The sequence below is a fragment of the Penicillium crustosum genome, assembly GCF_028827405.1.
Source record: "Penicillium crustosum strain IBT 35664 chromosome Unknown utg000005l_segment0_segment0, whole genome shotgun sequence".
NCBI lineage: Eukaryota > Fungi > Ascomycota > Eurotiomycetes > Eurotiales > Aspergillaceae > Penicillium > Penicillium crustosum.
In genome coordinates this window covers 91028-103991 of record NW_026623126.1, presented here as the reverse complement: position 1 = coordinate 103991, position 12964 = coordinate 91028, and the positions used below count along the sequence as shown (strand labels likewise).

Below are 12964 nucleotides of genomic sequence, written 5' to 3'. Positions count from 1 at the left end.
GTTTCAGCTTTGATCGTGCATATGGGTCAAGATGACCCGCAGCTTCCGTGTATGATCCTTTCACTTTTAGTATGTTTCTCCTAAAGGGGAAACTTCGTCTGCGGATACTAGCACTGATATAAGCAATGATCATGAAGTAGGCACAGAGTACGGAGTACGGAGACTGTATAACGTTTTTGATATGAAAGCCGGGTGAATTGAGTTTATTACGTATTGAGTAGAAAGGGAGGGGGAGGATCCCACAGATGAGTTACTCCGTCAAAACCGGGGAATTTCTCGCGATGATGAGGATGACCAGCCGCCTCTAGGCCCCATTATTGTATCCTCTTTCAGATTTCGGACATGACAACGAATCATGAAGTCAATAGTTGCGCTATTTTCCCTCGGCCGCTAAGCCAAATGGCGTTGGTGGCGCTCCGCATCTCCAGGTTTTGCATATACCCCAAGAGTGATCCTGGTCTCGGTGTTGGGGAATTGTGTCGCATGGTATGGAGTAGGGTATGAGAACAACCGGAGAAATTTTAAACTTTGTAGTTCGTATAATCTGTAAGGGTGTAAAGGGATAGATAATGTACTCCTTACGGAGTAGGTCTGATCTGATATCCTTTCTGTTTGCAGCTATCACGTGACCCCGCCAAAAAAATCTTATCGTCCGCCCAGCCGACAAGGTCCGACTTTCATTGGCAAGTCGGCTCTCGGGATCTTCTGTGGCGCCATTAGAGAAAAGAACCCTTGGAAACTTCTTCAGTCTCTATATTCTTTATTTTAGATAGAATTTCCTCTACTCATTTGTGAAGCCACTTTCTCTCTCCCCCGCAATCAATAACGCGGGGAGATAACTCCATAGTTGTGTCATTGTCAAAGCACATGGCCCTCCAATGCCCCTCCGGTGGCCCTCGAGTTACGCATTACACCAATGTTGCATTTCTTTTACCTAACGTTCCGAACCTTCTTATCGCACAATGGACACTAAAATGGGGCGTTGGTGGTGCGCTGGTGGTGCGCTTCGCCCTAAAACTCCACTGTCATTCCACTTCCACCCACTTTTACCTTGTTTCCGGTGATCTTGTTGGGTAGCCGATCAATGTAAAGTGGATCAGCGTCGTACTCCACGTGTTGGAGCAGCCAAGCAGATCTCACAAAATTTTGTTTGTCATGGAAATTCTGCTTTGCCTCCTGATAGTGCCCGCATTCGAAGTGTGAGAAATTTACCTTCTTATACACCTGCTTCCCTCCCTTCCGTTTCCGCCTGGCAGACTAGCCTCACCTCCCAACATCATCATCATGGGCCTCGAAAACATCTCTAACGACCATGATACCAACAAGGTGATGGGAACGGAAGGCGAGAAGGCCGCATATGCTCCCCCACCAGCGTTCGAGGGGGACATGGTCGGGGAAATGAGCGAGGCTGAGAGGAACATCTATGACCACGGCATCAAGAAGTTCAACCGTCTCGGCTGGAAGCGACTCACCATTGTCCTCATCGTCGAAGCCATTGCACTCGGCAGTTTGTCGATTCCCTCCACCTTTGCCACACTAGGCATGGTCCCCGGTGTGATTTGCTGTGTGGGCATCGGTTTTATCGCCATCTATACCAGTTATATTGTCGGAATGGTCAAATTGGCGTTCCCCGAGGTTGCAAACTATGCCGATGCCGGTCGGTTGCTGGGCCGTCGGTTAGGGTGTGGTCGCTTTGGATATGAGCTAGTCAATGGCATGCTGGGCCTCCAGCTAATCTTCCTCACGGCCTCACACTGTCTGACGGGAACCATCGCATTCCTGGACATCACCAAGAGTGGCATTTGCTCGATCATTTTTGCCGTGGTTTCCGCCATCCTCCTGCTGTTACTCGCCATTCCGCCCAGTTTCACCGAGGTGGCCATTCTGGGCTATGTCGATTTTGCATCCATCATCATTGCCATTGGAATCACAATTATCGGTACGGGTGTGCAGGCGACTAACTCACCCGCCGGACTCTCCGGCGTCGCATGGTCTGCGTGGCCAAAGGACGACATCAGCTTTACCGAAGCCTTTATCGCTGTGACGAACATCGTTTTCGCCTACAGTTTTGCTATGTGCCAGTTCTCTTTCATGGATGAAATGCACACTCCTCGGGACTTTGTCAAGTCGATCTGGGTGCTAGGTATCACCGAGATCATCATCTACACGGTGACCGGTGCCACGATCTATGCCTTTGTTGGCCAGGACGTGTCCAGCCCTGCACTCACCTCTGCTGGAACCACCCTCAGCCGCATTGCATACGGCATTGCTCTCCCTGTGATCTTCATCAGTGGTTCGATCAATACCGTTGTATTCGGGCGTTTGGTTCATGGCCGCATTTTCGCCAACTCCCCTATCCGCTTCATCAATACCAAGATGGGATGGTTGACATGGTTGGCGGTGATCACCGCCGCCACCATTGTGGCATTTATCATTGCTGAGGTGATTCCCTTTTTCAACGACTTGCTTTCAATCTCCTCTGCTCTTTTCATCTCTGGTTTCACCTTTTACTTCCCTGCCATGATGTGGTTCATGCTCCTTCGGGAAGGCAGCTGGAGCGAACCCAAGAACATCATGCTGGGAGTCCTCAACGCAGTGGTTTTCTTGATCGGTATGGTGGTGCTTGTCGGAGGAACCTATTCCAGCATTGATGACATTGTAAGTTCTTTTTTTCCCCCAGGATAGTCTATCATGTAGGAATTGTGATGCTAACTCGCTCAACTAGATCATCAAGTACGACCATGGAGAAGTTGGTGGTGTCTTCTCGTGCGCTGCTCCCGAGTAAGATCGATTTCTTTTTTTTTTTTTCTCTCTTCTGGTTATTAGCATATCTCAACATGAGTTATGAGCGTGCTCAAGCTGGTGCTTGTACAGGAATTAGTCCCTGAATCCTGGTTTGGTTCGAGATGGGAAATTCATTTCTAGGCGTTGCATCTTCATGGTTCATCATGGAATCTGGAGCAGGAAGCGAATTATGTATATGTATTATATAGTATCCATCTTATTAAATATTTATAAGTCATGCAAAACGGGGTTTGTAAGATAGGTGAACCCTACTCCGTACGTATAATGCTGAAATACACATGGTACGACATACCTTGGAACTTTGTACATACTTCGCCCCTATAGTGGATGAAATTATTAATGGAAGCAGAAGAATTTCGAAGGAACAACGGTGAGCCACTCCCGTTCTATTTATAGATACTTCCAAGGTTGTTGAGGGATTCCCCACGACCCTTAATACCAAGTCTGCCCAAAAATAAGTGGGAAAATCCGGTTTCAATATGGAGTAGTGCACAGCTATTATGGTATGTATGTTTCTCCGGTGCGTTAAGTCATTAGACGCTGATTGGCCTCGAGTCGGATATCGTGGGTACCACTATAAATCGGAGAAACATGAGCAAAATGTGGAGAGTAACAATATGAAGTGTGTTTTGATTGCTATTTACTATTTACTCTCCATATACGTAAATGACCGATAAAGTGCTTAGTACTTCGTAACTCGATCTAGCGATTCCAATAAACGAATCTGCATCTGGGAATATTATACGGATACGGAGCACGGAGTAACTGCTCAGGGATATATGTAAGACATCCATACACTAATGAGAGAGATCGGCAATATTGCCCCATAAAATAGTCACACTGATGTCAATCTCGGGGGATATCGATGCTGTAGTCTGATGTACTCCGATGCTTGGCTTCGAGAATAGTTTCCATGGCTGAGACATCAACCTCGGCGATGGCAGTGGCGCTCCAACCCCGGAAGTATAAGAAGGGGAAGCATTTCAGCATTCAAAAAATATCAACTACCAATCCTCTCAATCCTCTTTATTCAACCGTTCATACATTTCAACCCAAACTTCTCGCTTTCCCCCTTCTCCGCCAATATGCAGATCAAGAACCTCGCCATCGCTGCTTCCGTCAGCGCCGTTGCCTCGGCCGCCCCTTCCACCCAGTCTAAGACTTTTGGTGTTGTGGCTATTCACTCTGGCAGTGACGTGCAATACTCTGCCTTCAATGCTGCTAAGAGCAGCATCTTCGCTGGTCTGCCCAGTCAGGGTGCCAGTTGCGCTCGTCCCAAGGAGCAGCAGGCTACCTTCTACATCAATGACGGTGCTCTGTACCTCTACGATCAGTCCGCCACTCCCCAGGAAATTTACGTCGATCGCTCCGGCATGGGTATGTTATCACATTCATAATACCACCAGGCTGGCACATAACTGATTTTGATAATACAGGCCAGGGCAAGATTGGATACACCACGGGTGCCCAGCCCGCTCCCAAGAACGCCGAGCGCAAGGGCTGGACCGAGAAGGATGGCCACCTTCAGTTCGGAGGACACGATCTGATTGCCTGCCCTAACAGCATTGACGGTGCCTGGAGCATCTGGGCTTCTGCTGGCGTTGCCAACCCTGCTGGCAACACCGACTGTGTGGGCATTGCCGCTCGTGTCGAGGAGACCTCGAACCCCAATGGCTGCAGCTACACCCAGTAGGTGCTCCAAGGTTGGGAGCATCATTTTGTGAATTTGTTCAAATATCTATACTTCTTGTAAAATGTCTGCATATACTTCTTTTAAGACAGATCATCTGTCTTGCTGTTTTGATGCCTGGTTTGTCGGGCTTTCATCTCGCTATTTAGCCAGCCTCTGTTTGTAGAGAATCAATCCTTCTTCTCTCTTTGCTCTTATTGTCACTCCTTACCTCGATTGAGGGATGTAGTATTTCGCTATTGAGCTTATCCATCCTTCGAGGCTTGAATATCGAACTAGGAATATGGCCCCGCTACGTACCGTCAAACCCCATTAAAATGTAAGGATCGTCCAAGAGCAAAATCCCTGCGAATTAACGGGGTTTGTAAACAAGTGAGGGTTTTGTCCAGGTGCCCGGGTGGGCATGGGATGAGGAGGCGTGAGCTTTGGGTTAACGTATTTCACTACCGGGCTGGACAAACCCCCGAGCTGAACACCCGAAAACACCATAGTAAATGCGAGATATTCCACATTTATTCCTCAACAGCCATATGTTGATTTATTTCCCTATTTGCCAATAGTTATTGATAAGACTTGCTAGCAATATATATATCAATTTCAAAGAGGGTAGAGTACTCCCTTACTACCATTTCAAAAATCACCGAAAATTACGTGATTAGAATCTAGAGATATATATATCGCTGTCATAAAGATATTAAATCTCCCTGAATACCCTAGGTATGTTAGGTATCAACTACAAAGCACTATGCCAAAAATAAAAGCTCCTATAGACCACGGTTGTTGAGATATAGATACGGAATATATCGCATTTACTATGGTGTTCTGGGGTATCCAGCTCGGGGGTTTGTCCAGCTCGGTAGTGAAATACGTTATGTAATTGTGGTGTTTTTGTATTATATAATCTTATTTTAAGGGACGGGCGTTTTAAACCAGCAGAAAAGGGCGGGATACGGAGTTAAGCCAATGAAATTATTTATTATAAAGCACGTGGGCGGTAAGCTCCAAAACCAACTTTGCAAAGCAAATTTCGCGAGATCGAGGGTGCGCTATACCGAATTGAGCAGTCTTGGCGCTCTTTGCTATGGCCAATCCCAAAGTTCATTATTGCAACGAAAGGCCTCCCGAGAGAGTGCAAAGTTATAGGCGCTTTGTGACGTGTGAAGGGAAAGCCAGATCCTACACAGCCTCCGCAGTCGAGGTCCCCATGCGTCCCTCCTCAGCCATTTTCTCCTTGTTCATGGTGTCAACGGTCTCAGAGCGGGTATCGCTGGGGGAGATGAGCCTTTCTCCACAATGTTGGTCTCGTCTGAATTCGTCGTGTCGGCAGCATCTGAGAATTATCAGCGTGTATTCCTCACGAAAACATTCAATCAAGTTCAAATGATGACAAGACTTACCAGGTTGAGGCTCCTTGGGTGGGGGGCAGTAAAAGCCAACGGCGAGGCAGATCACCATAAGAATAATCTCCTCGAGGACGCCCATGCAGAGATTGACAGTGGGGTTGGGCTCAAAAAGGTTGAACCGCGCGATACTCGTGTAATCACCCAAACAGCCGTAAATGGTGCGTACGATGAGCAGTGGCGCACAGGCGTGGACTGAGTACAGGATGATCTTCTCGTTGCGAGGCAACTCGTTGCGGTAAATGGTCAGGTACCCCATAATGGCCAGCAGGAGACCCAAGCAGCCGACGAACAAGCCCAATGCGGCTTGGAGCATGCGGGGGATGGTGTAGCTATCGAGGGCCTTGATAGCGCCGGCGATACCAAGGGCCAACCCGACCAAGCTGACGATGCTGACAAAGATGAAGATCCATTTGGAGAGCTTGTTGATCGAGGCGTTTCTGAACCAGACATGCCTACGTCAGTCTCAAGTCCCGGGTAGGTGGATATCAGGTTGCGACTTACACTCTTTGCAGCAAACCCACGGCAGCCAGTGTTAGGGGAGCGATGCCCAACAAGTCGCATGTGATTTTTGTGGTGATAACATTGATCGAGTCATCAGTGATGGTGATGAGCTGGCATACAGCGCCGGCGATTCGGAGACAAGCGAGGATAATGAGGAATCTCCAACATGATGCCACGGCCTTCATTCCTTGCTGGTAACACAAAAGAATGGCGAGGAAGAGGCAGGGCACGAACGCGATGAGCTGCAACAACGCGATACCATCTTGATAGCTAAAGGTCATCTTGGATCGAGAGGGGCCGGAGCGGCGAATATGGGCGGGTAGGTGTCTTGCTGATGGCTGATTGATGGATAATCTAGATTAACTAGTATGAAGGATAGGGGGAGAGTTGGGACTCGGGAGTCATTCGAATACCAGCTCTTGACTTGGAGAAAACGATAGGAGAATAAATTAAAATAAATGAAAGGTCCCGGGGTAAAATAAGAGAGCGGCCTCCCGTGGGAATAGTTGTACGATGAACAGATGGCAATGTGTTTGGGCTGTGCACTTGAACACCAAAACGAGGGATTCAATGACAACTTTAGGGTTTCGGGGATCTCCATGGGGAACAACTACCTAACATCGAGCATACCTCATTAGGAATAGTGAATGGGTGATGATGTGGATACCTGTGCCCTATGGCTCTCTTCTTTAACCTCTCACAAGCTCTCCCAAGCCCCCCTAAGCCCTCCCAAGCCCTCACAAGCCTTCGGCAGATCACAGATTGCAAGGCACAGTGGGGCCGGAGATGGAACTAGGCTTTGGATCTACACAACGTTTACGAAGTATAGTATATTTTAAGCCATGCACGGAGTACGGAATTCATCAGGCAGTAACATTAAACCTTGATTTCTCTTGATTTATTTAATTCATTAAAGTAGTTTAATTAGTTTAATTAGTTTAATGACCTAGGCAACATGATTTGACCTTCCAATCTTCGAATTTGAGGTGATCAAGATTTCCCCAATTGGGCCATTATAAGAGAGCGCTAGTCCATTTCCGTCACCGTTAGGTTCCTTTTTGTTTTGACTCCAAGCTGTCCATTTTGGGTAACATTTCCCACTCTCGTCCAAGGCCGCTCTTACCTCTCCTATCCATTAAGGCTTGACGGCTGAATTGCCATTTGACACGAGTTGCCTACTATGGAGTAGGAACACGTGCTATCTCCCATCTTCCTTTGAACAGCCTACGGAATACCTAGGTACTTTACGCGAAGTTTCTGTAATAAGCCTATTATCTTACTAGTGTCGACTACCACCTCCGTTATCCACCCTACTGTGTCGTTTCCCAGCGGGACTAGCACTCTTCAAGATCGTTACTACATGCAGACAATGTCAGCCCGGAGGATCATGGGTGACGGTCTCGTTTCTACTTGTAGCAATCCCCCAGTGGAGATCCGGGCGACATCTAGCCAGGAACACTGCTGACAGCGTGATGGTATTCCGTGATGGTATTCCGTCTATATAAAAGACAACAAGACGGGATGTCTGCTTGGGGGTGATGAACATGTTTTGAAGTTCCATCATCTTGGCCTTCCATCGCCCTGGCCTTCTCATTATTTAAACATTGAGCCGGCTTTTGCTTTCCTTTCACCACTCAAAAAAACGAAAGACTAATTTATCACGATGGCCGAGACCGAGCAGCGTCAGCTCGTGTATTGGCTGGAGCAGCTCGAGGGAAGCCAGCCCGCCGAGCTGCTCTACGACAAGCCCCGGTCGGCCATCTCCTCGGGCAAGGCGCAGGTCCGCCACTTCGCCCTCGATGACCAGCTTTACCTGGAGCTCCAGGCCTTCTGCCAAACACATCAGGCCACGCCCTTTGTGGTGCTCCTCGCCGCTTTCAGGGCGACGCACTACCGCCTCACCGGTGTCGACGATGCCACCATTGGCACACCCATCCCCAGCAACTCCAACCTCCTATGCCTTCGCATCACCGTCGAGCCAGAGGACTCGTTCCAGGCTCTCGTCCAGCGCGTCCAGCAAACCAACAGCGCGGCCACTAGCAACCAGGATGTCGCCTTCGAGAAGATCGTCTCGGAGCTGCATCCCGCCGCCGCCGACCGGTCCCGTAACCCGCTCGTTCAGACGATATTTGCAGTTCACTCGTCAGAAGATGCCAACAGCCCACGGCTCGAAGGTTTGACGGTAGCCACGTCCAAGTTTGACATTGAATTCCATCTCATCCAGGAGGCTCAGCGCATGAGCGGTCACATCATCTTCTCCGATGATCTGTTTAACGCTTCGTCCATCCGCTTCGTCGAGTCCGTTTTCACTGAGGTCCTCGGCCATGGCCTCAAAACACCCCAGGCCCTCGTCTCGACACTGCCTCTTACCCAGGGTCTCTCTACACTGGCCGATATGGGCCTCACAGATATTGCGCGCACCGATTACCCGCGCGACTCCAGCGTCGTCGAGCTCTTCCGGGGACAGGTCTCTCTCAGCCCCAACGCCATTGCCGTCAAGAATGCATACTCATCTTCTCAGCTCACCTACGCGGAGTTGGATCGGCAATCGGACCAGCTCGCCCACTGGCTGGTCCAGCGCGGGCTCGCCCCAGAGACCATGGTCGCGGTACTGGCGCCGCGGTCGTGCGAGACAATCGTGGCCCTGTTGGCAATTCTCAAGGCAAATCTGGCCTATTTGCCTCTCGACGTCAACGTTCCCGTGGGCCGCCTCGACAACATCCTCTCCGCGGTCCAGGGAGACAAGCTCGTCTTTCTCGGCGCCGGCGTCACGCCTCCCGCTCTGCAGCTCGAGGACGTGAGCTTCCGCCACATTACCCAGGTCCTGAACGAGCAAGGTCAACTCTTCACTGGCGCTCTGCCGACGCCAACGGCTTCTAGCCTCGCATACGTCATGTTCACGTCCGGGTCAACGGGCAAGCCCAAGGGTGTCCAAGTGGAGCACCGCGGCATCGTGCGCCTGGTGCGCGAGACCAACGTGGCCTCCAAGACACAGTCAAGTGGCAACATCGCGCACGTTGCAAATCTGGCCTTTGATGCCGCGACGTGGGAAATCTACGCCGCGCTGCTCAACGGCGGCACGCTGGTCTGCATCGACTACATGACGGTAGTCGACCCAGTCACCCTAGGACAGGTGCTGCAGCGCGAGGCCGTGCGGTCCTGCATGCTCACGCCTGCTCTCCTCAAGCAGTGCCTTGCCAACGCGCCATCTGCTCTCTCCGGCCTGGAACTACTCTTTGCTGCCGGAGACCGCCTCGACCCACGCGATGCTGCCCAGGCCAAGAGCATCATCAAGGGTGACCTCGTCAACGCCTACGGTCCCACTGAGAATACCACCTTCAGCACCATCTACAAGGTCCCGGTCAACGAGAAGTGTGTCAACGGCATGCCCATCGGTGTAGCCATCAGCAACTCGGGCGCCTTCGTCATGGACCCGGAGCAGCGCCTCGTGCCTCCTGGCGTCATGGGTGAGCTCATCGTCACTGGCGACGGTCTCACCCGTGGATACACCAACGCGGAGCTCAACAAGAACCGCTTCGTACATGTGGCCATCAACGGCGAGTTTGTTCGCGCCTACCGCACCGGTGACCGAGTGCGCCACCGCCCTTCGGACGGCATGATCGAGTTCTTTGGCCGTATGGACTTCCAGGTCAAGATCCGTGGTCACCGTATTGAGCTGCCCGAGGTCGAGCAAGCTCTTCTGCGCATCGAGTCTGTCAGCGATGCCGTAACTCTGGTGCACCAACCTGAGGGTGAGCTGGCGGAGCTTGTTAGTTTTGTCACTATTCAAGGTAATATCGCAGATGCCGTTGCTCAGCAGGACTCTCAGGACCAGAAGGACGCCGGTGACGACGGCCGACTCGAGAACCCAGTCGAGTCTTGGAGGGATCTGTTCGACCGCCAAGAGGGCCAGGTGGTCGAGGCTCTGCTCAAGACAGCGCTGCAGGCTTCGCTGCCCAAGTACATGATCCCTGCACGCATTGCCGTGCTTGACAAGATGCCCATCAACGCTAATGGCAAGGTGGACCGCAAGCAGCTGGCCGGACTGGCAAGCGTGTTCGCCAAGGCGACCAAGGGCTCCCGCCAGATCGTGGACCCGCGCACAGACCTGGAGCGTGCTGTGTGCGAGGAGCTCTCCAGTGTGCTCAACGTCGATGCCGTCGGCATCACCGACAACTTCTTCGACCTTGGCGGCCACTCGCTCAGCGCCCCGCGTGTTGCTGCGCGCATCAACCAGCGCCTGAATGCAACTATCATCCTGCGTGACGTGTTCGCCTACCCTGTGGTTGCTGACCTGGCCAAGAAGGTTGGCGAGTCGCTGGGCGAGTCGCCTCAGGACGAACTGGACCAGGACTCCGGCGAGGACGAGGCCATTGAGATCGAGGACGAGGAGGAGCTGCTGACCATGTCGCTAGCCACCAAGCTGCGACACTTCAACTCTGTTGCCCGTCCGCAGTGCGTCAAGTCGCTAGGCATCGCCAGCGAGGACATCGAGGAGGTTCTGCCAGCCACGGGTGTCCAGACCCGCATGCTCGTCTTCGTCGAGGAGGCCGAGGAGATGAACATCACCAAGCCCTGCATCGAGCACTTTGTTTACCATGTACCCGACGAGCTCGACGCCGCCCGCCTTAACCAGGCCATACTCGACGTCACCAAGCGCCACGACGCCTTCCGAACCGTCTGGGTGCAGGTCGAACACCCCCTAAGCCCCTACGCCCAGTGCATCCTCAACCCTGCGCACCCCCGTGCCCAGCTGCCTATGGTACACAGCGTCGTGCACGAGTACGACACCAGCCCAGATAGCCTCTGGGAGCAGACCATCAGCAACGCCCAGCGCAGCGCCGAGGAGTACATCCGTCTGGACCGCGTTGGTGCCGTTGTCCAGTCCGTGCGCTCGGCCGACAACAAGCACCACGTCCTCATCTTCTCCCTCTTCCACCTCATCTACGACGGCATGAGTTTCGACTTCCTACGCTGCTCATTTGCCCAGGCGTACGAGGGCGTTCCTCCCAGCAACCTGCCTGCGGTCGGCATGCGCCTCCCCGTCGAGGAGCACTACAGCACCGACTGGCTTGCTACCAGCATGTACTGGATGAGGCGTCTCGCCGGTGTGGCTCCCTTCAAGGCTGGCCAGACGGTGCTCAAGGGTACGGTTCCCGGACAGTTCACGTCGATCCGCACCACCCAGGACACCGCCTGCGAGATCCTCGAGTCCTCCATCAGCTTGAACGAGCTCTTCTCCCTCAGCAAGAACAAGTTCCCCTCGGCCATGTCCATTGTTCAGGGCGCCTGGGCCATGACACTGGCGCAGAGCCTCGTCAAGGCCAAGAGCGCTGGCCAGGAGCCTTCCGCGGCCAACCTCGACGTGCAATTTGGCAGCGTCTTCCACGGCCGCCACAGCCCCGAGGCCCTCCGTTGCGTGGCCCTGATGCTAGACGTCTTCCCCACACGCATCGTCTTCGCGGACGCGTACAAGGATGAGGAGAAAGGCGGGCCCAAGAAGCGCACGCACCGCGAGATCTGCCAGGAGCTGTTCACGCAGTACATCGAGTCTCTGGAGTACTCGGAGATGCCCTGCCCCACCATCGACTTTGCCAAACTGACGCGCCGCTTCGACAACACGATCATCCTGCAAGCCTACCCCAAGGAAGAGGTCGATGTCGACGCCAGCGGGCTGCCCAAGACCAGCATGGAGACCTTGCCCGGGTTCACCCGCGAGGAGCACCTGCAGGCTCCCTGGAAGGAGACCAACCACGGCTACCCGATCTTGATGGAGCTCTGGCCCGGGCGCGACAGCGAGGACGAGAAGTTCCGCCTACGCTGCACGTACAACAACCGCTGGCCGGGCTACGAGTTCATGACCCAGGAGTGGGCCCAGGGCTTGCTACTCACCCTGAACCATGCGCTCGATCAGATCTTGCACAACCCTGATGGGGAATTTGACCCTGTGGGACTTGTCGAGGCAACACAACAGTAGATGTTTATAATGAGTGGTGAGCTGGGATGATTCTATCGCTTCGAAATCTTGTATTAATTTGGTTTAGATGTTGGGCTTTGGGGACCAACTGTTTTATCCCTTTTTTTCGGTGATGATGCTTCTTTTTGTTATTTTCTGTGTCTTGTCAATTTATCATGGTTGCGACCATTAGCTTGCTTCATTTCTACCTAGGTAGTTCAATTAGATCTACGCCATTCAATTTTACCTGAAGAGTTCAAAGTGCTGTTGTGCATTGCGTACTATAAGTTTATTTTGAATTATTTACTCCGTAGTCAATGCACCAATGTGCTGTTTATTGCAATAATTCGTCCAACAACGCAAGTGGTGCAGCGACTTACCATAAACCAAGCAACTGCAGCACCACCACCACCCCGTTCCGATTTATTTTACCTATGCACGATTGCAATGCCTCTTGTGGACCTTGGGCAAGTTTCTTCGATTGATATTGATGTTATTCATCATAGTGATATCAACAGATAGACTCGATCCATTTCGTACATCAATTGGCCTTCCCCCGATACTACCTAATTAGGTAGATGAGATACTAGATGATACAAATATCCACAG

The 12964-nt window shown here is 51.9% G+C and overlaps 4 protein-coding genes across 4 annotated transcripts; 3 read left to right on the top strand and 1 right to left on the bottom strand.

Annotated features, from left to right (window-relative positions):
- Nucleotides 1–1284: 1284 nt before the first annotated feature.
- Nucleotides 1285–2785, top strand: N7487_010728 (putative amino acid transporter; the record flags this gene model as incomplete). Its single annotated transcript, XM_056878458.1, has 2 exons — nt 1285–2658; nt 2726–2785. 2 exons carry the CDS (start codon nt 1285–1287, stop codon nt 2783–2785), a joined length of 1434 nt encoding a protein of 477 aa, XP_056723777.1.
- A 1105-nt stretch (nt 2786–3890) lies between these two features.
- Nucleotides 3891–4498, top strand: aspf34 (cell wall protein PhiA; the record flags this gene model as incomplete). Its single annotated transcript, XM_056878457.1, has 2 exons — nt 3891–4182; nt 4242–4498. The coding sequence occupies 2 exons, from the start codon at nt 3891–3893 to the stop codon at nt 4496–4498; spliced, it is 549 nt and encodes a 182-aa protein (XP_056723776.1).
- A 1173-nt stretch (nt 4499–5671) lies between these two features.
- On the bottom strand, nt 5672–6680 carry N7487_010726 (uncharacterized protein; the record flags this gene model as incomplete). Its single annotated transcript, XM_056878456.1, has 2 exons — nt 5672–6350; nt 6400–6680. The coding sequence occupies 2 exons, from the start codon at nt 6678–6680 to the stop codon at nt 5672–5674; spliced, it is 960 nt and encodes a 319-aa protein (XP_056723775.1).
- Nucleotides 6681–8062: 1382 nt separating this feature from the next.
- Nucleotides 8063–12376, top strand: N7487_010725 (non-ribosomal peptide synthetase; the record flags this gene model as incomplete). Its single annotated transcript, XM_056878455.1, has 1 exon — nt 8063–12376. The coding sequence occupies one exon, from the start codon at nt 8063–8065 to the stop codon at nt 12374–12376; it is 4314 nt and encodes a 1437-aa protein (XP_056723774.1).
- Nucleotides 12377–12964: the final 588 nt, after the last annotated feature.